At 59.7% G+C, this 27706-nt stretch overlaps 1 protein-coding gene across 2 annotated transcripts in view; it reads right to left on the reverse strand.

Annotated features, from left to right (window-relative positions):
• The window catches only part of LGR6 (leucine rich repeat containing G protein-coupled receptor 6), a 91975-nt gene that overhangs the window by 32408 nt on the left and 31861 nt on the right, over positions 1 to 27706 (reverse strand). For both annotated transcript variants that reach the window (XM_033099468.1, XM_033099467.1), the window contains 4 exons: positions 25014 to 25085; positions 22980 to 23051; positions 19746 to 19817; positions 795 to 1010 (listed from right to left, as the gene is read on the reverse strand). In XM_033099468.1, coding sequence (XP_032955359.1) covers positions 795 to 1010; positions 19746 to 19817; positions 22980 to 23051; positions 25014 to 25075 — 422 coding nt within the window. In that variant the 5' untranslated portion in view covers positions 25076 to 25085. The remainder of the gene's footprint in view (positions 1 to 794; positions 1011 to 19745; positions 19818 to 22979; positions 23052 to 25013; positions 25086 to 27706) is intronic.

A 27706-nucleotide genomic window follows, 5' to 3' on the forward strand; every position in this document is an offset into this window, starting at 1 on the left:
CAGAATTACCTTGTTTCCCCGAAAATAAGACCTAATAAGACCTAGTCAACTAGGTCTTATTTTTGGGGAAACACAGTAGACAAACAAATTGGTACCTGCTTTTTCATCTCTCAAATGGAGCTAAGCGTCACCCATCCCCTGGTTTAGAAAATCACACCAGATTTCCAAGAGCACGGGGGCAATGAGCAGTCACCAACACACGCTCTGGCGGCAATCAGTGTGGAACCCCAAGCAGTTACACATGACCTCCAAGCCCTGAGTAATTACCCCATGAACTTACCAATCACTCACAGCAATTAGCTGGAAGCTAATTTGCCTCTGAAGTTCCCACTGAGAAGGCAGAGTTAACCCCACGCCCGATTCCTGCCAGGGATGCTATCTCCCGGTAATTACCAGTGACGGCTTGTGTGCCTCTCCAGACCCGGGAGACAGGTGAATTCACCCTCCCCTACCGTGCCCGCGCACACAACAGCACCACTGGTTCTCAGGTGTGGTGCAAAGCATTTAAGGCATCCTGGCTTCCACTCCCATTAGAAGGTGTCCTCGTGTTTGCGTGGTGAGGAGAGCACCCTCAGTCCTGCTCTCTGGTTGCGGCGCTCTGTCCTCTGTCGACATTAGAGCACGTCGATAGCCCTAACGTCATCGGCTTCATGACAACCCCATGGGGTCAACAGGGCGCGAGCCTCCTCATTTTGCAAAGGGGAAACTGAGACCAGAAGGTTCAGTGACTCCGAGAGGAGGGCAAGGCCATGGGCCCCAGCAGGACCCGTGGGGGCAGGGCAGAGCGTACTCACAGCACCACGAGGCTGGTGAGATTCTGGAAGGCGAAGTCAGGGACACGGCTGATGTGATTGAGGGCCAGGGTCACGGCCTGCAGGGCAGGCAGGTTGTTGAGGGCCCTGACGGGGACCTCAGAGAGGGCGTTGTCGTCCAGCCACAGGTGGCGGAGGCAGGACAGCCCCTCGAAGCTCCTCTCCGGGACCAGGGAGATAAGGTTGGCATCCAGGCGCCTGGTGGGAGAGAGGATGGAGAGGGTCAGTGCAGGCAGGACACAGACCGAGGCTTGGAGCCGGGATGGGTGGGGTGCCAGCACTCCAACAGGCTTCAAGAGCAAGCAGGCCACCCGACCCTGTGTCCCAGCCCTGCAAGTTCCCAGGTTTCGCCCCATCCCAGTTCTTGATCCTTTATGCCATATGTTCCTACGATGGCACCCCCCCCAGACCCAGGGCTGAGCCCACACGTGGAGACCACAGCGCCCCCACCCCCAGGCGCCCACGGCTCCCCGCCCAGGTCCAGTCCAAGGCCATGGGAGGGCCGTGTCCCACGCTGACAGAGCGAGAGCCCCTCCCCTGACCATAGGAGAGGCTCTCAAAGAGGCCGTGGCCGTGTCACCCAACCCCAGTGCCGCCTGCTCCCTGTCCCCTCCAGGACCCAGGAGTCTGATGGGATCCTGCCAAAGTCCTGGGGCTTCTTGCTCAGTTGGTGGCCTATGGGAGCCTGCCTGCCGCCACCGGACTCCTTGATACACTACTTCTCAGAACAGAGGGGTGGCCCTGCCTGTGCCACCAGGGGCTCTGAGGTGACAGGAGAACTTCTGATGGGGGGTCCAGAAGATCTTGGCAGCCACAAAACCAGGCATCTGCCCATCGTACCCTTAAAGATGTGCCCGAGCCAATGTCCCTCATAGTGTGTTCCCGTCTGCCTCCAGTCTGGGACACGGGCTGAAACCCCATCACCCTGTGCGGCTGGTTCCACAGGGACCAGAAGGTTCAGTAACTCTGAGAGAAGGGCAAGGCCTGTGACCAGAGACCTACGCCTGGACTTTACTCCCGAGAAGAGGCTCTGCCCCGAGACGTGGTTCTCCGCGTGGCAGCTGAATCATGGACACCCCAGCCCTCATCCCCAAAGGCCCCAAGACGCCATAATCCGAACCCAGAGAAGAACGGATGTGACTGGGCTGGGGGAGGGGACGAGGTGACTTTCTCTCGTTCCCACAACACAGCCACTTACAGAGGCTGTCTCATCCTTAAGCCGTTTCCCCAGTGCCCTTCTTGCCAAAAGTGCCACTGGGGAATGTCCCCAGCTCACTAGTAAGGGGGCCATAGGTGGACAGGCCAACAGTGAACTGACCGGGACACACCTGAAAGCGCAGTCAGGAAACGCCTCCCACCCACAGCACACCTGACCTGGTGGGACCATAAACCCTGCTGTGAGCGCCCTCTACTGGCGAGGCCCGTCACTGCAGTCGTGGTCCCCAGTGGTCTGACTGGCCGGCTGGCCTGGAGCTGGGAAGGTCCCCCCCAGCAGAGTGCGAGTGGTTCAGAGGGGTGGGCACCTGCTTGTAAAGAACGCCCTGATGTCTCCTGGCACAGACAGGTCTGGAAAGTGAGAGCTCCCTGCCCCTCGTCCCAGAGCCTTCAACCCAGCGGCAAAGCCAGGCTGACAGCCACAGTGCAGCGTGGGGGCAGCACACGGAGCGGGGCGGCTCCTGTGGGGGAGCCAGGAAAGCAGGGCAGAGAAGTAAGTGCCAGGGGGAGCTGCTCGCAGCCTGTCCCTGAGGCCTGGGGACAGGGCTGCCCAACACCAGGGTGGGGGGTGTCAGCTGGTGATTACAGGGACAGTGTCAGCCAGGCCGGATGCATGCGGGATGAGTGGGGAGCCCAGGCTTCCACCAGGACCCGGGGTAGCACTGCCGGATCCAGCGCATAACACATGGTGCCCATTTAAAGTGGAATTCTGGAGAAATAACAAATAATTGTTACTATAAGTATGTCCCATGCGATATTTGGGATGATGCCTAGTTAAATTTGAATTTCAGATAAACAAGGAATCACTTTTTAGAGTAAGTCGGCCCCCTCTAGTATTTGTAGTTCATGCTGCTTTTTGTTTTTTAAATGCAGTGCTATCCCAGGGGCTGCGGTGAGCGGTGAGCGTGGAGGGGGCGGGGCTTAGCCATCAGGCCGATCTCGTCACACATCCTCACTTAGCCTTTCGGGTGGCTTTCCTCAGCTGTGTGGGGTGACCATCCGCCTACCCAGATGCGGTTTTGAGGTTAAATGTGGACAAATGCACAGCTCAGGGCCTTCCACCCAGAACTTCCTGCCCTTCTAACAGGGAGGCCACCCTGAGGGCCCGGAGACCCACGGGAGGAGCTGGGCACCTGGCAAACAGCAGTCCCCAGGTGATCTCGGCCGTGCCGTCCCCTTGAGGTGGCTCCCCAGTGAAATGGAGCAGCACCGGCTTCTACTTCCTACCCTCTCCCCTCCGAGGGACATCCCCTCCTTACCCCACGAACCCCTGAACCTTGAGGACCCCCAAGGGTCAGCAGCCTGGCTCTAGAAGCTCCTCCCACTCTCTTCCGGCCCAGCCCCTGGCAGGATGGGGTGCTCTCTGAGCAGCCCTCCCCGCATTTCCTTGAGTTCAGGCTGCCCTGGGGTCCCTCGTCCTCTAGGGCGGGTGGGAGGGGAGCTGCAGGAGCCTCGTGCAGCCAGCAGAATCGCTACTTGGGACTCAAAGACCTTTCTGAGCAGCTCCCATCCGCAGGTGGGAGAGCCGCCCAGACGGACTCTGGTTTGGCAGGAAGAGGAGAGCAATTATACGAATTAAGCCCTGGAATAAAGTCAACGCCCAGCGGCCCTCTCCCCGCGTGGGCCTGGGCTCCGAGCACCATCCTTACCTGCAGGAACACGGCAGGTTAGCAGGGACCTCACAGGCCGGCTGGGGCTTGCCTGGGCCCTGGGGAACCAGCTGAACCTCTCTAGGGTCAAACTGCTCCCCACACCCCAGTGCAGGGCTGAGGCTGAGGCAGAGAGAGCAGATGGAGGGGCCGGGCCCCTTCCCTGCAAGTCCCCAGGGGCGGGCAGCCTGAAGGTCCCAGAGAGCTGGGGAGATGGGTGCCTGGTCCCCCCGACTGAAGCGAGATGAGGCAGCAGCAGCAGCAGAGATTCAGGTGGGAGGGCAAATTCAGGGATCTTCTGACAAAGATCCAGAAGAACAAGAGTGTAAACTCTGAATGCGGTGCCAGAGCCGGAAGGGGCCGGCCAGCCTCACTCCTCAATAAGGGGCGGTCAAGAGAAACATGCAGAGGGAGTGGCAGGGCTGGGACACAAAGTCGGGGCCACCTTCCTCCTTTCTCCCAGCCTGGCCACTCTGACGTGACACCTCCAAGCTGCAGGGAGCACATTTCTGTTTGGGTCCAGGGTCCCTCCAGCCCAGAGCAGCAGACTGACCTAATGGATGCTTTCTGGAATCTCTGTCTAATCCATCCTATACGCTGCCAGGTCTTAGCCAAACAAGAGGGACAGATTCGGGGCTCCTAGTCCACCACCAGCTGCCCACGGATGTCATGAGGAACTCACTTAATAGGGGCCCCGTGTGTGAAGCCCTGAGCTCAGGCCCTGGCCCACGTACCTGCTCCCTGAGCACAGTGTGTCCCAGGGGAGGACCAGGAGGCCAGCAGGGAGGGGGCAGGTGTCCTGGTCCGCTCCCCTCGGTCAGGCGTGACTGGAGGCCTCGCTCCAGATGAGTCACGTGATGTGGGAGACATGGTGGGTCACAGGGGCAGAGAGAACCCGTGAGGACGGGCCGGCCTGCGGTGGGCTGGGGACCAAGGGGAGGAATGCTGCTCCTCGTCCAGCCAGAGGGAGGTGGGCTTTCCAGCGCCCCTGCCACCACGTGGTCCCTGGTCCTGGGACGTATGTCCAGCCAGCCCGGCTCTGCGGTGCCCTTTCCCTCCCAGCCCGTCAGGCTGTGAAAGGAGGGCCAAGGTGCCACTCTGGATGCTGGAACTTCAGAGTGGGGCCCCCGCCAGCCTGCGAACAGTGCCCGGGTGGTGGACCTCTCTGCCCCCATTCGCACCCCAGCCGGGCTGCCTCCCTCTCCTGGAAGCTGCTGTCCACGCAGGCTCTCCAAGAAGCACCCGCTACGTAATTTGTGGAGCACAACACGAAACATGAACGGAAAGCTCTGCTCACAAATGACTGAGGATTTCAAGGTGGTGACAGCAGATCCCGAGACCTTCCAATCTGAGGCCCCATGTCACTAACAGCCGGGCCTCATGCCCCACCCCAGCTGGTTCTGCTCCGAGCTCAGAAATCTTCCAAGCTGCGGGCCAGGCCGCTGTCCCCACTCCCCACTCGTAACTGTGAGAACAACAGGGAGAAGGGGGTGGGGCAGGAACTTGAAGCCAAGGACCATTCGTTTGGCGTCCCGTTAGTTACCGACTGGCTGCCCTGGCCAAACCCCAGGCCACTTTTCACCTCAAAACCCACAGCCCCCCAGCCCAGCGCATGCATGACTCTGGTGGGATGTGGGGAAGGAAGGGAGGAAAGAGGAGGTGGGACCTCCAGGCCCTGGTGGGGTAGAGAGCAGGTGGGAGGAGGGGCGGGGGCGGGGGACTCAAAGTGATAAAAGGAAGGAAAGCAGCCACCGTGGAAACGGTTCCTCGGTTCCTCGGTGGGGAAATATCACAGGTGGGCGCTGTTGATTGCCTGGGGGGAACCAACAGCCCCGACCAACCTGCCAGGGAAGGGAGACCACAGGGAGCAGGCTGGCACCTGCAGAGCAGGAGGAAGTGCCCGGGCCTCCCACAGGCGGTGGGGCCCAGCCTCCCGCACCAGCTCCCCTGTATGCAGGGCTGTGGGACCCCAGCGGGTGGCCCAGCCTGACAAAGGGCTCGTCCACTAGGGACCACGCTGACTCAAGCAGCTCCAGCCCAGGACTGAGGTCCCTCATCTGTCCCTCACAACAACCCCAAGGCCCCCTCAGGCCGTGTCCTGGGAAGCCCCCCGTGGCTCCATGAGGGCTCCCTGATGCCTCTGATGTCCCCAGGTACCAGGTCACCTGGCATGTCCCTCACTACCTAGTGTCAGCTGGGTCAATGAGGTTAAATCCAACCTTGGACCTGTGAACAGCTTTACCAAGCTCTCATTTTGCCAGCTGTTCTCCTGGTCGGACTGAAGACCCTGAGGGCTGTCTCCTTGTCCCCTGAAACGTGCCCACAGTGGGACCCGAGTTTTCCTGTTGAGGGAATTATGGGGCTTCCAGCACTGCTCAGAGCACTGCCTGCGAGACCAGCCCCAGAAGCGAGCTCTGAGGGACCCACTCAACCAAGGAGCCAAGGCGTGACCATCCAGGTCACAGTGAAGACCTGGCAAAGATGGCTCTCAGTGCAGGGTCCGCCTCTGTCCCACATGCGTCCACTTAGGAGAAGGTATCCCTCAGCCTCTGCCCCACAGACAGAGCCACAGGGACAGCCTGCCAGAGACCCCACAAAGGGGGGTCTCCACCCACATCGCTGGCCAAGGTCTTGTGAAGAGCTCGGTCTCCTAGAGCTTCCTTGGCAGAACCCAACATTGGGGTCCCCTCCCTTGGGTCCTCGTCATGGCTCTACCCACTTGGAAGCAGCAGCAGACTCTTACAGGGTCTGGAAACGAACACTCAGGAGCTGGAACCTGAGCACTCCGGCAGGGGGGAGGGGTCCCATGGTGACAGAGAGATGGGGACAGAGGCCACCAGAAGCTTAGAGAGCCCAAAGTCCCCTGCAGGGTGTGAAGGTGGGTGGAGCCTCCAGCTGACCTTCTGGCCATTGTGGCTGAGGGCAGGGGCAGGTGAGAGCTATAGCACTTCCCTCCCCCCACACACGGGGAGGTCTGCACTATGTCACCTAATAAGATTCTTCCTTTCTCATTGTCAGCCTTTCACTAGATCAAAGGTGGAATATTAAAATGAAGGTGATTCCAACTGGTTCTCCGGGCTGCCAGCCCACCCTCCCTCCACCTGTCAGGAGCTGATGGAGGAGCATGGCCCTGGCAGGTACAGAAAGCGCTTCCTGTGAGGACATCAAAGGAGGTACCTGAGCATACACAGAACTGCCCGCCCTCCAGGAGGGAGGCAGAGAAGAGACTGTGTGTGCAGCCTTTACGCGCTTCCCCCGAAGACACAGCCCTTCGGATCTGGGCAGAGGCCAGCTTTGTGGGTGACAATCCCGGAATCCTGGGGTGGGGACCACAAAAAGCCATCTCATCCACCCCCCAGCCTCCAGCCATCGGATTCCTAACATCCAGCGGGCTCTGGGTCCTTCCTGGGCTGTCTGAGATGTGTGTAAGAGTCGGTCCTGTGGTTACTCGGACTCTGGACGGCCGCCCTTGGCAAAGAGCGGCTGTGGTTGCTGGACGAAGACACAGACGGGGGTTTTCCCAACTTGCGTCTCCAGAGAGGGGGCAGTGCTGCCAGAGGCGTAGGCAAACAGCAGCATCCCAGGGTGTGAAAGACACTGAAAAGCCGTCCCAGCAGACACTTAGGAAGAGGTACCAGGGAAAACGAAGCCACAGGTGAACACTTTTAAGGGGACCTTGGAAGGAGGGAGAAGGAGCAAAGGTCCCTATCAGTTCACCTTCCCTAACACACGGTCCAGTCTTCCCACAAGCCATTTTCTCCTCCCTCACTTCCAGGGTCTCCGAGGATCCCTGTGGACCAGAGTAAGAACTGGGGCGGTCACAGCCATGTGGTGTTAACCTTCTTCTCCCCAGCCTCTCTGCCTCCCATCCATGCACCCCTCCGTCCGCCACTCACACAGACCAGAGACCCCTCCCCTGCTGTGATCTTGTCTCTCTCCTGCTCAGTCATCTGTAGCTTCTGGCCAACTCCAAACCCTTTGGCTTGGGCTTCAAGTTTCCCACCCTGGAACGATTCTCAGTCGCATTTCTCGGAAGGTTCCCCATGCCCCTTTCCTCCTGGAAACACTCCTCTCTGGCCCTCTGCCTGTCCCAGAGTCCACAGCTTATTCATCTCGGTACTTCGTATAGGTTGGCGCCGTTTGAAATGAGCTTCTTCAAAGCTCTCCCCGAAACTCCTGTCCTCCAGGAGCCTCCTGACCAAAGGGTACACGGCGCTGGCCCCCACACTCTGGCCCCCACACTCACATCCTCACTGCTGCGTCCAGGCCCTGCCCCGCCCAGCATGCCGGCAGGTTGGAGCCCGTGCGGACACTCGGGAGAAGTTTGCCAGTCCCACAGGAAGACCACTGCCAGCCGTACCATTCCCAGAGATACACCCAAGAGAACTGCCCACCTGGGTCTACATGAGTGCACAGCAGTACAGACAGCGGAAGCATCTGACGTCCGTTATAAGTGGGCACACAAAATGTGCCCAGCTGCCCAGTGGGTGATTCCTGAGCCACACAGAGAAACGAAGGGCTGAAGCACGCGTGAACACATACGTGATGGGCCCTGAAAACATGCTAAGGGGAAAGGAACAGACACAAAAAGCTACGCGTAGTGTGATTCCGTTTGTGTGAAGTGTCCAGAACAGGCAAAGCCAGAGACAGGAAGTAGACGAGCTTGTCAGGGCTGGGGAAGGGGCTGGGAGTGAGTGCTGATGGTGACCGCTTTCTCCTGTGGTGCTGAGACGATCCGGAATTAGACAGGGCGTACAGGTTTGTAAACGTACTGAAAGCCACTTTACAAGGTTATACATAAAACTGAAATGATTGTGCTGTATTACGAAAATTCTGAAGGGACGAAAAACCAGACCCCAATCCGACGTGTGGTAAAGGACGCCTGTGTTTCTGAGCGTGTGGTTCACAGGGACACCCAGAAATGTTCATGAGCGTTGTGTCTGGGTGGTAGACTCGTGGGGGATTTTTATTTTCTTCTTTTCGTTTTTTGTATTTTCTAAATTTTCTACAATGAGTCAGAACAAAAATAAACATGTTTTTTTAAAAAAAACAAATTGCGTCAGTGTGTAATTAAGTCCCGGGCTCTGAGTGTGGAGAGGAGGGAGGCCAGCAGGGGAGGGCGCTGGGGAGGGAAGGGTTTGGGAGGGGCACAGGGGACTCACTGCTTCCTGCCGCCTTTCCCTGCTCTCCAGGCCCCGACCCTTGCTGGGGTCCAGGCTCCATCCTGCCGCCGTCTTAGTAGCCTCACTGCTGGCCTCAGCCAGGCTCCCTGTGCTCTCTCGGAGACACAGGTTTGTCTGCGTGAAAACCCCACTGTGGGTCCACTGCCTGTGGATGGTCCTTACTGGCCACTGCAGGCCGCACCCTCTCTGCAGACCTGCTTCCTATACACTGGCAGATGGTGCCGCATGCTGGGGGAGCTGGGTCTGCAGCAAACCAGCTGCCAGTCTGAGCCAGCGTCACACCTCCACGGCCCATGTGCTCAGGCACTTCCCCTCCTACAAAAGCGGTCCTCTCGTCTCCACCAATCCGCCTGTCATTCTCCTGTATAACCCAGACACTGCTCTCTCTTCCACAGACCTGGGATCTTCCTGCCAGGAGGGGTCCCACCCATCACGGAGCCCGCCTGTCACCTCAGAGGATCTGAGACTGCCCGCCGGCCACTCCGTGTGTCCTAGTGGCCACACTTAGGGTCAGATGACGTGGGTTCTCTAAAGCCCTAAAAGCCTGTGAAGGGTGTCCATAGCCGTGCCTGCGTTCAGTCATTTCCTGTTCACCGTGGCGTCCCTTCCTGCCCTGGCCCTGGGTTCCAGGTTGTTTTGCGGCTGTGCCACCAGCACAGCGACGCCACCTCTGATGTCACAGAGACCAAGGACAGTGTCCTCTATGCCTTGAAACTATGAAAAGATTGACCCCCAAGAACTCTCCATAAATTCCTGTTGCACAAAAGGCCTGGGCTGCGTCTGCGCCAAGCAGAGACTATCATGGCCACGGAGGATGAAGTTGGGTTTGAAGTGACACAGACGTGGAAAAGCGCCCCCGTCCACTGGACGTCGGGGACGGCTCTGCAGGCAAGGAGGATGGGCACAAGTAAGGCGTCGGACCCCTTTTCGTCTCTGAGAGGAGAGGCAGGTGGTCCTGGCGAGCGACTGGAAGTGGGGACGCGTTTGGCATCGTCGCTGACACGCACAGAGCGGGTCGGTCGGACTTGCATTTAAATTGTCTGCATGTTCTGCCCTTTGAAAATAAATCTATAAAACCTGGACCCCCAAAAAAAAGAAAAGAAAGAAGAGAGACTAGGTTCTCAAACTTGCACCTACAAAGAACAGCGACCCCAGTGACACGCTGGACGGACCCAGATTCACACGGGCAGCCCGACGGTCAGGGCTGGGATTGGCCAGCACAGCTGGCACTGCTGGTACCGCAGGATTAGCTGCTGCCCTTCCCTCTGAGCACCTGCCGTTCCAGCGCGTGCGCTCTGGACGCAAGCTGCGCACCTGACGTAAGCTCCACTCCTGCGGGCAGGGGCATCCACACCTGTCGGGGCCAGTGCCGCAGGAAGAAGGACCCCAGTCCCAGCCCCAGCGCCCACCTGGCTCAGCTCCCACAGCCGCGGTCTCTCTGAACTCTCGCATCACCCGGCTTCAGTCCCCTCACTAAGGGGGATGACATTGGGTGACAATTCTGGAGGTCAGCCCGACAATAATCCTACTAAGAGGACCACCGTTTATTGTGCACTTGGGACCTACGTGGCACGCTGCTAACCCTCCAGCCATGTCTCATAAGTCTCCATAACAACTGCTGTCACCCCCAGTCTACAGATCACAAGACTGAGGCACAGAACGCTTACACGAGTCACAATCCTTTATCTAGAGAATAGCAGAGAAGAAAAGCAGCAGCGATTTGTAGAGGAAGACCGTGCAGTCCCACACCACTGTCTCATCTGAGAAGAGACAGACTGTCCGGGCTGCCAGAGTCCAGCTGAGCTGGTACCTGTGTCAGGGCTCCCAGGCTGGGCACGGGAGAGCCTGCATTAGAGGCAGGTGGGAGTGCCCACACATGTGGCATGGGGCCACGCCCCCTCTGCTATGGTCCTCTATGGTCTCCAGCCCCAGAAAGGTGCTGCCCTCCCCATGCACAAGGCGATCAAGAAGGGACACGAGAACCACCCTCCAGAAGAAGTCAACTTCTTCCAGGAGACACGGGAAGGTAAGAGCTGGGGTAGAAAAGATGGCCTTGGGAGGGGACGCAGTGACCTCCATTCCGAGGGCTGCCAAGCCCCTCAAGTCTCTGCAGAATTTCAAGCATGCCACCCAGACCAGCTCACCCCCGAACGCCGTGGCCCCTCCTGCCTGCCCACCCCCAGCCCCCATCCAAGGTGCACAGAGTCAGAGCAGGCTGGCTGCAGCTGTTTTAAGGGCTCCAAGTCCACAGCAAGCGTCAGAGCTGGTGAGGGGAGAAAAGCCACCCTGGCGAGCGCCTCCCAGACGGGTGACATTCCAGAACAACTGATCTTTGAGCCACCTAAAGAGGTCACAGAGGCTCATAAAGAGATCGCCCCTTTCAGAGGGAAGGGCATCTGTGGGCCTGGCCTGGGCTCCAGCTGGCAGAAGTCTCCCCTGACTTGCTGGGTGATACTGTGAAAGTCACTCCTCTCTCTGCGCCTGGTTTCCTCACCTGGAGCCAAGGCAGTCGGACTGGTGACCCCACGGCGCCATCCAGCTGGTATTCTGAGGTCCTGTGGTCTGCGGTGGGTGGCCTCCACCCACACCACCTCGCCGGTGGCCAGAGCAGGAGCCCGGTGTGCTGGCCGCCTTTTCCGGCCGCTGTGTGGATTTCCACACTCCAGCAGGCAGCTGGCAGCCACCAGGGCTCCAAAGGCTCATAAACGGGCGGAAAATTACTCATGGACTCGCACAAGATCACACTTTCCCGGCTCCTGACCAGTCTTCTCTCCCCAGGGTGGCAGTGAGGCAGGGAGGCTGCCAATGGCAGGGGTGCAGCCAGCAGAAGGGGGTGCAGGCACACAGGCCGTCTCCGCCCCTGCCTGGCTGTGACCCTAGCCAGCTCCCAACTCGTCTCCAGGCTCCCCTAAGGCAGCACGGGGACAGAATTCTGAAAAGATGTCGGCTCCCAGAAAGTGAGAGTAGATCAGCGGGAGATGGTCAGGCAGGAGGAGGACAGTGGGGTGAGTCTAAAGGCCTTCAGAAGAAAGCATTCTAGTCCTTCCGTTCCTGGTGGTAACCGACAGCAGGAAGTTCTTCCCAAAGTCTAACCTTTGTGTCTCTAGCTGCATCCTCCAAGAGGTCATTGGCATCTCACTGCCCCTAGGCAGGTCCATAACCAAACCAACCCGAACCTGACACTCCTCCTGTGTGCAAGTGATGGCAGGGGGACAAAGGAGCGGACAGTTTTAGGACTGCACAGAAAGTCTTTAGGGCCTTTGGGACAGCTGATAATGATGGCTACCTATCCTAACTGAGGCTGGGAGAGGCAGAGGCTCCTGGACAAAAGGCCAGTGATCCGCACATTTTAATTACACACGAACGCAGTAACTGCCCAGAAGGGGGAGTTGGGGTCCTATTCAAACACAGATGCTACGTCACTAGAGCTGGAGTGTGGCTGGAGGGTCCACACTGCCCATGGACCGTGCTTGGGACCAAGGCCGCTGGCCCGTGAGCCGTGCCTGGGGCAGCAGGGCCCACAGCAGCGGTTCCCTTGTCTAGCTCTGCATCAGGTGTCACCTGAGAGGATGTTTTTCCAAACCCAGATTCCTGGGTCCCAGCCCTCAGGACTCTGGCTCAGGAGGCCTGAGAAGGGGCCTGGGGACTGCACTCTGTACACTTCCCGGGCGGCGACGCCAGCAGCCTGGGAACCTGGCTGGGCCCCTCACAGCTGCCCTCGACACACTCAGGAGTCATGTGAAGAGTATGCCTGGGGTCAGAATTCACACAGACCACCCGCCGGTTCTGGGATCAGCTCCCAGACCTTCATTCCCTCTCCTGTAAGATGAGGAACATGGACCCCCCCCAGCGATCAGCTACACAGAATAAAGGTGATGTCTGCTCAGCACGAGCCTAGAGCCTGGCATCACATGGTCAGCAGTGGGATTCTCCCTGCACACTCACGGGCTCCCCGGGGCTCCACTGCCCCAGTCAGCTCCTTTTTAGCTTTTCTGCACTAACCTTACAGCGCTCCACCTGCACTGACTTTCCTGTCTCGGAAACGCCATAATGTGTACGAGGGAGGAGTGAAAATGGGGATCGGGGCAAGTGTGATATTGCTACACCGGCCTCAAGCTGCTGGAAGACAGGGACCTTGTTTGATAAACGATTTCAGTAACTTATCTGCCAAGTATTTCAGGCACTCAGCAGAGCTTGGAGGAACAAACTGATATCGGATGGATGGATGGATGGATGATGGATGGATGGATGGATGGATGGATGATGGATGGATGGATGGATGGATGGATGGATGGATGGATGGATGATGTGGATGGATGGATGGATGGATGGATGATGGATGGATGGATGGATGGATGGATGTGGATGGATGGATGGATGGATGGATGATGGATGGATGATGGATGGATGATGGATGGATGGATGGATGGATGTGGATGGATGGATGGATGGATGGATGATGGATGGATGATGGATGGATGATGGATGGATGGATGGATGGATGTGGATGGATGGATGGATGGATGGATGTGGATGGATGGATGGATGGATGGATGATGGATGGATGATGGATGGATGGATGGATGGATGGATGATGTGGATGGATGGATGGATGGATGGATGGTGGATGGAGGTGGATGGATGGATGATGGATGGATGGATGGATGGATGTGATGGATGGATGTGCTGATGGCTGATGTGATGGGATGGCTGCTGGCTGGCTGTTGCCTGGATGCTGGCTGGCTGGCTGCTGGGGTGGCTGGCTGCTGTGGCTGCTGGCTGGCGGGCTGGCTGCTGGCTGGCTGGCTGCTGCTGGCTGCTGCTGCTGGCCTGGATGGTGGGTGGCTGGCTGCTGGCTGGCTGCTGGCTGGCTGGCTGGCTGCTGGCTGCTGGCTGCGGCTGGCTGGCTGGCTGGCTGCTGGCTGGCTGCTCTGCTGGCTGGCTGGCTGGGGCTCGTGGCTGGCTGCTGGCTGGCTGCTGGCTGGCTGGCTGGCTGCTGGCTGCAGCTGGCTGGCTGCTGGCTGGCTGGTGGCTGCCTGGCTGCTGGCTGGCTGCTGGGGTGGCTGCCGCTGGCTGCTGGCTGCTGGCTGGCTGGCTGGCTGGCTGGCTGCTGGCTGGCTGGCTGGCTGGCTGGCTGGCTGCTGGCTGCTGGGTGGCTGGCTGGTGGCTGGCTGGCTGGCTGCTGGCTGGGGGGCTGGCTGGCTGCTGGGTGGCTGGCTGGTGGCTGCCTGGCTGCTGGCTGGCTGGCTGCTGGGTGGCTGCCTGGCTGCTGCGGCTGGCTGCTGGCTGGCTGCTGGTGGTGGCTGCTGGCTGGCTGCTGGCTGGCTGGCTGGCTGCTGGCTGGCTGGCTGGCTGGCTGGCTGGCTGCTGGCTGGGTGGCTGCTGGGTGGCTGGCTGCTGGCTGGCTGCTGCTGCTGGCTGAGCTGGTGGCTGCTAGGCATGCTGGCTGGATGGATGGATGGATGATGGATGGATGGATGGATGATGGATGGATGGATGATGGATGGATGAAGGATGGATGATGGGTGGATGGATGTGTGGATGGATGACGGAGGGAGGGAGGAAGGGAGGGAAGGACAGAAGATGGATGGATGCAGGGAAGCATAGACACCAGCAGTTGGGTCTCCTCCTCCCTCTGGCACACTCAGAACTCTGCACTGGTGCCAGCTGCCCAGGATGGGGCCTTAACACAGGAGGTAGGAACTGGGGGGAGGGGATCCCCTACTTCCTAGCTCTGCCTGGGTCCCATGTCACCTGACCACATCTGAGTTCTCAGCCCCCACAGCCCCACCCTGGGAGGGGCTCCAGCCTCTGTCAAGTCTCTCAGGTCCAGGTCTGCAAGAGCTCCAGGGCTCAGAGGACTCAGGAGGCTGAGGAGACCCACGAGTCTGGGCTGAGGTTCTCCTAGGGGGTGAGGCACCACGCTGTCACTGGGTGGCCCAGCTTAGGCCAGCTCTACCCCACACTAGCATTTATGGCTGCAGGAACCTCCCCAGCCCACCACAGACACTGTCCTGGTGCCTCCAGGAGCCAAATGACCCATGTTCAGACCTTCATCATGTGCAGGGGCTGCCCGTGTCCCCCCAACCACCCACTCGGAGCAGGAGCAGTGTCTGCCCCAGACACACGTAGTAATCAACTCCAGGAAGCCTGGGGAGGTCCAAATACAGTAGCATATAATCACGGGGCCCAAAATAGCCATGCCAGGGCGGCCATCTGCCACCTCGCGTGTCCCTGGGGACCCCGCGGCCAGGCCCCACAGCACGGCCGGGGCTCGCAGCCTCTCTGGCTGGCAGGAGAGTTGGGTGGTGCTGACAGTATTCACAGATCACCTGAGGACCTGAGGGGCGCCTGGGGGTCTCTCCAGAATGGAGCCTGGACCAGAGCCGCCTGGACCTCGGGGCTCTTGGTCCCTCCTCCTGCAGCTCCGGGCTCCATCTCAGCTCTCAGCTTCTCACCCTACGCACTCTCACTCTCCTCTGCTATCCGTCTGACCCCTTCTCGTGGGTTGGATGGTGGCTCCCTAAAAGATAAGTCCACATGCTAACTCCCAGAACTTGTGAATGGCGTCTTATTCGGAAGAAGGGCCTTTGCAGATGTCACAAGTTTGGGCTCCAGAGGTGAGATCAGCAGGGTTACCTGGGTGGCCAGCATCCTTCTCAGAGGTACAGACATAGGGAGGGGAAGCCACGTGAAGGTAGAAAGCAGAGCTGGAACGACCGGCCACGAGGAATGCTGGCCGCCAGAGCTGGAAGGGGCAGGGAAGGAGGCCTGAGGCCCGTGACACCTTGATTTCAGACCTCTGGCCTCCAGACCATCAGAGAATACATTTCTGATGTTTTAAGCCTCCGGTTTGTGGCAATTTGTACAGCAGCCCAGGAAACAAATGCATCCCTTTCTTCCAGGACCAGTTCTAAGCCCTCAGTGTGTACCAGAATCCCCTGCTGGGCTTGTTAGAACCCAGACTGCTGGTCCCACCCCGGAGTTTCTGGTGCAGCAGGTCCAGATGGGGACCGAGAGCTGGCATTTCTGACAGACTCCCCGGCGCTGCTGGCGCTGCTGTTCCAGGCCCCCCTTTGAGAACCAAGGGACTACGAGTTCTATGTTCACACGACTTGCTAGCCCCATCTCTCCCCCAGACACCCCTTCCCCATCCTTCATGACGTCCTCCTCCTTCCCTCGTCACCCAGGAGGACTGAGAAAAGGTTTCCTTCCGGAATTCCTCTGCCCCACGCATGACCAGCTCCTTGTCCTGAAATCTGAGTGGTGGGCTACCGTGGCTGGCTCTGGACCGTCACCACCAGCGGGCCCTGCTTGGTGCCAGCCCTGGCTCTGTCTCAAACCCGCTGGGCAAGCTGCCTAACTTCTCTGGGCTTTAGCTGCCCCATCTATAGGGCTCTGGGGGCTAAGTGAGACAGGTGTGTGCTCAGCGTTCGGAGGTGTGATCAGTGGGCACCACTACTCCCTCCACACGTCACGTGAGCCCAGCTCACAGGCACACACCACACACACTTCTCTCCACCCCTGGCCCCTGGCACCAGCAGCCAGTGTTTCCGGATGGCTGGCTGGAGCGGACGGGCCGTGGAGGCCCTAGCGTGGGTTCGTTTGGAGCCTGGCGCTACTCGTGATCAGTTTCCCCAGCTGGCTGTCCTTTGCGGTTACCCGTTTCTCCCTGTTGGGTGGCCAGGACGGGGCTGTGTTCTGTTTTCTCCGCTTATTCCTGCCACTGTGCTTTTCGGACCATTCTCCGGGGCCGAGGCCTTTCTGAGCTTTTTGCTGCTTTTCATGGACTCTCCCCTTCGCCCTCACCCAGTCTCTGTTTCCCCCAGGCTCCCCAGCTTCCCGTGCTTTCTCTTGGCCTGGGCTCAAGCCTGGTGTGACACGGCTGACACTGCCACCATCTCCCTCCCATGTCGGTTGTGGAGGAAACATGTGCATCAGAGAGAGGGCGTGTAGGGTGAGGGCTGCCCACCCAGGTCCAAGCCAAACAGCCTGAACGCGTGTCCGACGGGGTACCTGGGGGCCCAGCGCGACTCCTCACTCACCCGACCCACTTCCTCCTCTGCTTCCAGCTGGTGGAAAGTGCACCACGGGATGGAACCTTCACTGAGGTTCCAGGAGTGTCCACACAAATCTGTGCACGGACCCTCCCTTCTGGAGGTGAGGCGCCCCTGGGGAGGGGCACGGGCGGGCATGTGTCCCCAGGTACCTTCCTGACCACTAACTTCCAACAGGAAGGAGGGGTTTCTATATGCTGGTACTTGTGGGGAAGGAGGGAGGGCCACCCGATGCCAGCCACCAAAAGTGGCTTCCTTGGCAGCCATGGTGGGTGGGACACAGCCTCGGAGCCCCACCAACTGGGGGAGCAGCCCTGCCTCCCCCTCTCACTGGCTCTGACCTCGGGAGAGCCCCTGACCTTGTCTGAGCCTCTGCCCCTCACCTGTCAGCAGAGCTCTGTGAGGATGAAGTCAGACGTAAAGCAGCACTGGCACCAGGCGCCCCAAAAACTGTCAGCTACTCCCACCCTTTCCTTTCAGCCTAGCAACCGGGCCTGTCACTATCTAAGAATTTGGTAGGACAGTGCTTCCCTCTGAGGTCCCTGGCTTCCAAAAGATCAGGATATAATACCTCCCATGCAGAACCGTCAAGGTGGGTTATGCACCCACTCTCCTCCCCCCGACACATGCACGTGCTGACGTCCTGCAGGTTCAAGGACCCACTTCTCAGTTTTCCTACCTACACGTTCCACAAACTCGACGTGTCCAACAGCTACGTCAGCATCTCCCCTTTCCCCGTGCCCCTCCCTGCCCGCCCCTGCTCACCCTCTGGGCTTCTCTTCACTTACGCTCGGTCAACACGGTCTCACTGAGCTCCCGCCAGGCGCCAGGCTCTGGGCAACAGGCCTCGCGTCCACTGGGTGTCAGAGCCCCCTGCTGACCCTCGGCCCCACACTGCCACTACTCTACCACCACAAACTGCAGCAGTCACTGCAAAGACGCTGCCCGTACCTCTTACGTCTCACTCTACCCACTCAGCACACTGACACTGGTACCTGCATTTTACTGACAGAGCACAGGTGGGCGTTAGGGAATCTGCCTGAGGTCTCACAGGTGGTGAATGAGGAGCTGGGACCTGAACCCAGGCTGCCGGACTCCAGTCCTGATGACCGGGCTGCCTGGGATTTCTAGAGTCTGTCAACTTCTCCTTTAGCCACTGCGCCTGCCTTTCCTTTGCCCGCCATCATGCTCCCCTTGCACCATGAGCACCTCACTGGCTCCCTGCCTCCAAGCTGTCCGCCATAGCTTGCTGCCAAAGCCATGTGCAACGGCATGAACTATCAGCTGCTCTCTGGCTGAGACTGGCTCTGGCTCCCCAGGGTCTTAACCATTCAGCCCAAATGCTTAGCAGGGTGCATGTCCCCTTCTCGGGCACTCTCTCTCGCTGCCTCCAATTCCCCAACATGCACGTCCTACAAGCGTGCCCGCGTCCTTGCAAATTCTCTACAATGCACTTGGTTCCTTCTTACTCTGTGTCTTTGCATGTGCTGTTCCTTCTGCCTAGCATGCTGTTCCCTGCCTCTTCACCAGACTGACACTTTCCAATCCTTCCAGTGCGAGCCAGGCTCTGCCTCCCGAGCAAAGCCTCCAGCATATGTGCAAAAGGAACGGGTCCGTGGCCAGTTAAATGCACCACCACACCGCACCACCATGTGGACGCTTCCTTTTCAAGTCCCCCTCCCATTTGCTACATCTGATCGTCGTGACAACCCTGTGAGACAGGCAGGGGACGCAGTCACCCCCAACTTGAAAGGGAGAAACCGAGGCCCCGAGAGGGTACACGGCCCAGCAGTCAGGCTGAGCCTGGGCTCCGGCCAGGGCTGCCCTTGACTGCAGAGGCAGATCAGCTCATGCACCTCTGAGCGTGGGAGGGGAGGACGGGCTATGTCCCCGCCATGTCCACCCAGAAGCTGACTGTCCAGCTGTCCCCTCACAGGAGCTGCAGCTCTTCAGAGCTCAGGGAGCTGCCTGCAGAACCCACATGCTCCGTGCATCCCCCAGCATGCTAGACCCGATTAGCCTCACACCAAGTGTGAAAAAGCCCACATGTTTCTTCATGCAGGTGAGGGGCCCGTGTGCCGAACCTGCTCGCCGACACCTGTGCGCCGACGGCGCCTCAGTTCCCCCCACTGGCTAGATGCCTCCCAACTTTGGTTTCCCCCCAATACCTACATGCTGCCCCATAAGGTGTAGAAGTATCTGAAAATGCAGTTGGCTCGGCAAGCATGTCTGAGGCACCTACTGCATCCCAGGCCTGGCGACGGGCCCTGTGGGAGCCAACCCAGCACCTGGCCCAGGGTGGCTGCCACTGTCAGCCACACAGCAGCCCCGGGCAGCTCCCTCCCTCAGCCCTGTCTTGTGTTCACCATGCCCCTAGTGGGCAACAGAGGAAGTGCAGGGCCCCTTGGAGGACAGCTGTGTCCCGGGTGGCCAGGGAGTCCCAGACACAGCTCCCCCACCCGCAGAAGCAGGGGAAATGGCCTACCCCCCAAAGCCCTGGGGGCCAGAGCAGCCGACATGGAGGAGACAGCCCTTCCTGACACTTCTTGGGGTGGCCGTCCCCACCCCCACCACCCCAGGCTCCGTAGTAGAGCCAGACGCCCCAGGACCACTGCCCTGGTGGCCCCACCCAGGGAGGTCCTATTCCCACAGTCCTCGGGGGCTCAGAGGCTTGCTTCCCGGAAAACACACGCGTGTGCACATACACACTCTGACGGCAACAAAACCCCGAAGAAACCGAAGCCAGGAGCGGCACGCTGTCTGGACCGTGGAGGAGAAAGGGGGGCGCAGAGAGGAGGGACGGCAGGCGGGGGCTGGGCTGTGACTCACAGGGATTGCAGGCTCGGCAGCTCCCTCAGCGCTTCGGCGGGGATCCCTCCCAGCTGGTTGTTCTGCAGCATCCTGTAAGGAGAGCAAGGGGCTTGGAGGACCCCAGGCACGTGGAGGAGCTGGGGCTCCTCCCTTGCACCCTCCACCCCAAGCCCAGCCTCAGAGCCCAGAGTCCTGGCCCAGCCCCCGGACGTTAATGGAGCTTCAGAGGCTGTCCAGGCTGTGTGGTCTGTGCTCGGGACAGGGAGAGGTCTCAGAAGGAGAGGCAGAGCTAAAGAGGATGATGGAGAAGCAGCTGCGGAGACATGTGGGTGGCAGTGAGGGTCAGAAGTCAGAACTCGCGATTCTGTTGGCGTTTGCTCAGGAAGGGTGTGGGGAAGCGCGGGTTTCCTCCCCAGGCCTCACTTCTCGGCCTGTGCACCTGAGAGGCTGAGGTTTCTCTGGGGCAGGGTGGATGGGGTGAGGGCCAGGACCCCTCAGGTGGCAGGGCCCCAGGCAAATAGGACTGACGGAGTCCGGGTCTATAGAAACCATGTGCCACACCCCAGGTCAGCGTGGCAGCACTGTTCTGAGGGCCCAATGCCACACAATTCCCCAAAGAAGGAACATGCCAGCCAGTGGGCATGGCCGCTCAGCAGGCCTGCCCCCAGGACCAGGAGTCCTGGAGCTTCTTGGGGCACCTGGAAAACTCCACGTGCAGATCAGAGGGTCGGAGAGCAGGCAGCAAGGAGAAACGGGGTCATTGCTGACCCCAGGCACCGCAAAGCACAGGGAGTCCCCTAAGACACGTCACCTGAGCGAGGCTGTGGCTGGTGCAGGGGAAGACGCAGGGGAAGATGTGGGTAGTAGCTGCCATCAGAACCGGAGCCTCTGGACCGGGGCCCAGGACTGAGGAGAGGGAGGGCACATAGGTGTGGGACGAGGTGTACAGGGCCTGGGGCAGCTTAAAGAAGGTATACGGGGCTAGATCCTATCTTCCCCTCGAGACACACACTCACACTCACACTCACTCACACACTTTCACACTCACATACTCACATGCATGTGTACTCAGGCACTCACACATACACACATTCACTCACACATGCACTCACACACTAACTCATTCTCACACACTCATCTGGGCTGGCACAGCTCCACAGGACATTTTCCCTACGGTGTCGAGAAGAGTCAGGAGGCTGGACATTCCCTGAGGGCTGAGTAGATCTAGCCTGGCCAGAGCCTGGGGGGTTCAGACTTGGAGAACCCACAGGGGAGGGCAGGGTCCCAGAGTAATAGCTCCAGGTCAGGCGTGGGGCTAGCGGGGAGGACGGAGGGAGGGGCCCTGCCACAGGCTCCTAGGACAGGACAGACAGGGAATCCCCTTCCTGTCCTCTGTCGCTGGGAGGGAAAGAGGGAAGCAGAGTGTCCTGTAGGGACAGCCAGCCTCCGAGAAAGGAAGACGCAGCTCAGAGTCCCAGACTGGCAGCAGCCAAGGTGACGGTCACCTGTGGTGGGCTTTGCTGCTCAGTCTTTCTTACAGGGGACTAAAGCAAGGCAATGGAAGGAAGAGCACTGCAGCAAGAGAACCTGACATCAGACTTTAGGGCACTGGGGCCCAGATGCAGGTGGCAGCCCGCTCGGAGGCTGCCGCAGAGAAGCCCCACAGGCAAGGGGGCCTGGGGGCAGTGGACAGTCTGGCTGTCCTCAGCACCCCCCAGCAGCCTCTTCTGCCACCCGACTGGGTGAGCCCAGGGCCATCTGCAGAAGGGGCGGGGCCTGCGGTTTCTCCAAGGCTTTGATTCACTGCCTAATGCAGGCAAGGAAGAAAGAGGCTCGTCTCTAAGCCTGAGTCTTAGGAACGGACGTGAGCCTCACATCTGAAGGCCCAGCACACAGCCCGCTCTCTAATCCAGGCTGCAGGTCTGAGCCTGCACAAGGCACAGACACACCACCAAGCAGGCCTGGTTCAGGACGCGCCCCACCCCACCCCCCGGGGCAATGAAGACCCAGGGAAGACCCAGGATGGGGATCCAGGGAAGACCCAGGAGGGAGAACCAGGAGGAAGGTCTGCCCGGAGAGGAAGGAGACAGGGAGACAGGCTGGACAGGACAGTAGCTCCCCAGGCGAGGGAGCACAGACAGATCCCCAGGGAGCTGAGGGCAGAGGTCCAGAGACCAACATGCTCAGCCGTGGACCGTGCACTCCTCACTCACCGGGCACCCGAGGCTCGTAGGCCAAGGGCACCGCCAGCCCATAAACAACTTCGAGTGAACTAGAAAAAGACATTCCTTGCTAGGTGGGTGTAGCCACAAGCCAGACATAGGACTGGATTTCAGCCAGTCCTTGCCCCTCAGCCAGATGGTCTTGTGCAGTAGACAACCTGCTCAACTGTACAGAGAAGACCTGACGTCAAGTTGTGGCTGAGGGGATAGCAAAGCTGGGGACGGCTCCCCACCTTAGGGACGCCCCACACACTCACTCTACTGCTCCAGAATCAGCCCCACAATCCTCATTTTTTTTCCAAACCAGTCCCCATGGTGACACGCCTCCCAGAAGAGACTCTCCCAACAACCCGCAGACCCTGTACACTCTGCCCGTCCCCCTCCCCACACTCATCAGGACACGACTGGGGCCTTGGGGGGGACATTCTTGGATGGGATGTGACAGTCGCATCAGTGGGGGCAGGAGACAGTGCCTTAGCTCCACCTTCCCTCCCATGGGCCACCAGCTCAAAGCCTGGGGGAGCTCAGGTGACATAATTGCTCTGCAATTCTCAGTTTCCTTCTCCTTCAAGGGGAAGGTAAAAGGAGCCGGGACAAAGAAGCCTGAGACCTGAAGGAGGAGGTGCGCTTACAGTGACAATGGGGGCTCAGGGCTACAGCCAGAGACCACGGTGGGGCCCAAGAGAGAAGCCCGCGTGGACCGCTCCTGTGCAGTCTCCCCCCGCCCCCACCCCCATCCAAGAGGACAGCACTTGGGTCTGTAACAGCTCAGCCCCGTGGACACCTGTGCTGATGTCACTGCTCAAACCACCAAGGAGGGGACAGTCTGCCTCCCTGGGGCTGCGCCAGGCGGCAGCTGAAATGTGCGTCCACCAGTCACGCAGGGTGTTGTAGACATGGGGTACAGAAAGAAATGGACAACTAGATGGGCAGTGCAGGGAAGGGAGTGACAAGTGAGTAGGTGACAGGTCAGGACTCACTCTGCCCCCAGATCTCAAGGTCACATCTCTGTGGAAACAGTCATACTTACAGGATTTTCAGGTTGTAGAGACCAGAGAATGCTTGTCCTGGGATGTGTGACAGATGGTTCCCAGAGAGACGCCTGCAAACCAGAGCAAAGGTGTGGTGACGATGGCAGGGAACCCACTGAGGGCCCCCCCGCTCGGCTGTCTTGGGATGCTGGTGACAACTGCCATGTACTTTGAGCTGCAATGTATTTCCATACTTCACACCCATCACCTCACTCCATTCTCATTATCACCTTGGGGTGCCTATTATCACCCCAAGTTTCAGAGGAGGAAACTGTGGTTCGGTTCGACAGGGCAAGTCACTTCCCCTCAGGGTGGCAGAGCTCGGTGGTGGCAGGGCCTGGTGTCTCCAGATCTGACTAACTTTTCAGTCATGTCTGCTCTATATCCCTCCCGTGTGAACCTGGTACCCCATCCCCCGGGGAGGGTTCCACACAGACGGGTGTCTGTGTCCCCACGGCCCAGACTCCACAGCTAACCTCAGGGACCCAGGAGGGTCAGGACCTGGGTCTGACTAAGCATTTCCATATGTGTCACAGGGTCACCAACCCTAAAAGGAGCAAACGCGACAAAACATGTGCCCTGCTGGAGCCGACAGTGCAGAGCTTACGGGTGGACAACTCGGAAGGCCCCTGGAGTCCCCGAAGCCCCTGTCACTGTCACATGTGTCAGTCCTGAGACGCCTGTGATGCAGGGACCACTCTGACCATCCTCAGAAACTACTGCTTTGAAATCTCTCTCTCTGAAGAGTCTCTTGACGTGACACCTATTCTTTTTACAGGCCACGTGGAAAGGGCACGACAGTATTTGAGGTCCCAAGCTTGGGCCCTGTAGGTGGGTCCCCCTCTGCACTCAGGTCCCTTAGAGGGGCTTTTGCAATAGGCCCAACCACGCTCAGGGAACTGAAGATGGAGGATCAGCCTTAAAAATTCCGATGGTGCCCCGCGTCACCTGCCCGCAGCTCCACAGCCTCTGTCCTGCTTTTCATTCCCACCCAAACTGTCACCACCGTAGCAGACGCCTCTGCGGCCTCTCACGCTGTCACTTCTGTTGAGACCGGGCCTCCCCTTGACCAGTCCTTTCACAGATGCCCTGGTGTCCACGTCAAGCTGCCACACTCGCCTGTCACCTGCCCACCTGGCCTTTTGGCCTCACCTGGGGGCTCCCTGAGGGCAGCAAGCAGGTCTCCCACATTGTTTTCCCCAGAACAACTTGAACTTGCCTTTCACAGCAGGGGCCAGAAAAGCTGGTCTAGCAAACCCCGCAGTGGCCCCAGGATAGATGGGACCCTAAGTGCAGCCACCAGCCAACTGTGCACTGGGAACACCTGTCAGGGGGGTGGGCCCTGGGTGGATGTGGACTGTGAATGTTTTCAGGGCCTGGAGCCACAGTTTGTGCAGCCAAACCGAACCTTACTAGAGCTGCAGGGTCTCTGCTGGTGCAGAGACCGGGGCGGGCGGGGGGGGGGGGGCACAGCATGGTGGCCCCACAGCATACCCCCACGCCAGGACAGGCGCCAAGAGGTGGAGAGAAAGGAGGGCCTCCCGGGGGGAGGGGAATCTGCTCAAATGCAGGAGGGGAAACCGGGAGTGGAGACCAGCGCTGGCCAGGTGGGTGTGGCCAGGTGACGAGGCCCCTGGAGGTGGCCCCCAGGCTGTGGGAGCCACAGGAGCCTCTGAAGCTGGTGGGGTGCACCTTGCAAGGGGTGGGGGCGTGAGCTGGGGGCTGGCGTGACCCCAGGTGTGAGGGAAAGTCTTGGGGCTACAGCAATGGGGATGGAGGAGGGACACTCCAGAAAGAGCCGCCATGACGTGGAGTGGCAGGTGCCTGACACAGGCTGAGAGCAGGTCAAAGGTGACCCGCAGGGAGGGTTGTGGCTATTGACAGAAACGGGGAGCTCAGGGAGGAAAGAAAGGCCGACTTTGGGGTTCCTGTGCCAGTGGCCCCACACTGCCACTCTGGGGTCCCCACCCGGGCCAGGTGCCCCTGAACACCCCGAAGGAGCCCTGGTCCCAGCCCGCGGGGCATCTACTCACAGCTCCTCCAGGAAGCGCAGGTGGTGGAAGAGGCCGGGCTGCAGCACCGTGAGGTTGTTCATGCTGAGGTCTCTGCGTGGACAGACCGAGGGTCCTGTGAGATGCCCGTCAGCCCCGTGCAGCCCGCCCAGCTCCCCACACCCACCCGTGGCCCCGGCTGACAGCCAGCCTGGCGGGACCGGCCGGTCACCTTGTCCCCTCGGCCTTCCTCCTTCCTTCATGGCCTGCACGGGGCCAGCTCTGATTAGGATGGGGAACGAAGCTGAACTGTCTGCACAGGGACGAGCGAGAGAAAAGTCCAGGGAATTTCGGAGCAGGAGGCAAGAGGCCGTTTCATACAAATGGCACTTCAGGCACCAGTGGGAAAACTGAGGCGCAGAGCTTCCTGCCACTCAGCCCTGGGAGTGCCCCTCCAGCCAATCGCAGAGCCGGGGGATGGCGCTGCCCTCCGAGCCCCTGCCAGTCACTTCCCCGGTGGCTTCCTTCCCTCAGTCTCCAAGGAGGCCGTGGCCTCGGGGCCCCTGGAGAAAACGCCCGACCCGGGTGTTGGGACGGAGACCTGGCCCTCCCACGTTGCCCAGAGCTGCTTTCTCAGCACCACCCTCTGAGGTGCCCTGCACACCAAGTTCTCACAGTGACAACAGGTGACACTCGCCAGGGGCCTACTCTGTGTGGGGCACTGGCTAGTCTTCACCCAAATGACCCCTTCAGTCCTCAGAACACCCCAAGGCATGGCCTATCGTCACCCCACTTTACGTAAGAAAATGAAGAAGAGAGAGCACTGAGCTTCGGAGTCAAAAGGAAGGGTCTGAGATCAAGCCTCTTCTCCTGCCTGTGACTTTGAGCTCTTACCCCCGGGACCCTCCGCTTCCTCATCCATAAAAGTGGGGTGAATTGGCCCACGTCCTCGGGTCCTTGGAAGGATTAGTGAGCAATGCTTACAGACCGCGTAGCTAACAGAACGTGCACAGTACTCGTGTCCCTCCTTCCAGCTGACCCTCAGTGACCTCCCAGCCCAACAGGCCTGGGGTGGGTGGCGGGGGGGGCCTTGCTTGGTGGATCCCACCCTGTGTTAGCATGTTCTTCTGGTTGTGCCTGGCGAGCAGCTACTCAGTGTGTACCTGTCCCAGTCGGGTCCCATCCTGCTCAAGCTGCTAACAGGGGCTCCTGGCCTCCGCCAGCCCCCTCCCTGGGGCACAGAAGTGGGCCCAGAGCGGACCGTCATGCCGCTGGGCACGGCCATCCTGGGGCTTTCTCCCTTCTCGAGGAAGGTGCTTTCACCCTCAAATTCAGTGTCTCCGTTCCCCCCAAGAAACACGTGCTCCATGTATGCACCCCGAAAGGCGGGCGGGCTGTGCGTGAGAGTCCAGTTCCAATCCATATAAAGACCGTTTAGTCTCACATGTCTCATGGTTGACAAAGCTCCGAGGCAGACACCGCGGGCTCCAAGGAAGGACGGCACTGCATGCCGGGCAGAGCCACGAAACCAGCCAGGGAGCGTGGGCTGCGTGTGGCCCACGGTTTCCACCCTGCCCACCCCGTGTGTGGGCAGGCAGCAGGCTGCCCTGGGTGCTAGTGGCCACTGTTAGGGAGCAGCACGGAGAGAGCTCGCCAAAGGACTCTAATCAGGGCTTGTCCGCAGGGGGTCCGCAGGCCCCTGAGCCGGGGCCCTGGCACCACGTGCAGAAGCAGGATGCACTGAGCACTGAGGTGGCCCAGGAAGCCACTGCAACCACTGCGCCGGACTGGCCACGCCCCCCCGCCCCCCAGCAAGTCCTGGGCCTGGCTCACCCTCGAGGTGCTGCAGAAGCGATTACCTCTAAATGTTTACCCTGTGCATTTCTGAACGTGCCTCCACAGGAGCCGGGGTGTGTGACTCAGGCCCCATCACTCAGCTGTCCCTCCAGGGGCCGCACCGCAGAGGCTCTGATGTGGCTCCATGCCCCCACCCCCTCCGCCCCACCAGCCTGACTAGCGGCCTCATTGTTCTCCCCTGGGGAGGAGGGGCCACAACACCCCCACATCCTGCCCCAAGACGGCACAGCCCAGCTGCTCTGTTCAGTCGGGGTGGATTTCAGGTGGTCCCGGTGGGGGAGCCCCACTCAGGCCTGGCCCCCTCACAAAGGAAAAGGGGTGAGGCTGGTGCCAAGGAGAGGGAAGGAGGGGGAGCGCAGAGAGCTGGGAGAGGTGCATGGAAGCTTCCAAGCTGAGCTCCTCCAAGCTGAAGCCACAGGCCCTGGGAGTGGGAAGAGCCGCTGTGGGGAGGCAGCCTCAGAGAGGGGGACTGTCCTGGGAGATCAGTCAGAGCACAGCACAGACCCAGGACCAGAGGGCGCCCTGTCCCAGGCTGCCTGGGTCTGTCTGTGGTGGCACCGGCTTGATGGCACAGACTGCCGACGATTTACAAGGCAGCAGGTGTTGGGACACACGAGCTCTTGGATGTGTGTGTCATGTGTGAGGGCACACGCGTGTATCTGTACATGTGCATTCAGAGAGCTGGGCTGTTGAAAGTCACAGACACTCTCAAAGCACCCGCATGTCAGTCAGGAGCTCTGGGAGACACGAATGGCCTCAGCCAGCTCTCACCCTTTGGCTGAAAACCTCGTGGCTGTGACCGTCTCTGGGCCTCAGACTACGCCCTGGTCTGTGTCCTGGCCCAGGAAGGAGCACGGGGTGCTTGGGGACGCTGTTCT

This window comes from Rhinolophus ferrumequinum, chromosome 27, assembly GCF_004115265.2.
Source record: "Rhinolophus ferrumequinum isolate MPI-CBG mRhiFer1 chromosome 27, mRhiFer1_v1.p, whole genome shotgun sequence".
In the NCBI taxonomy this organism is placed as follows: Eukaryota; Metazoa; Chordata; class Mammalia; order Chiroptera; family Rhinolophidae; genus Rhinolophus; species Rhinolophus ferrumequinum.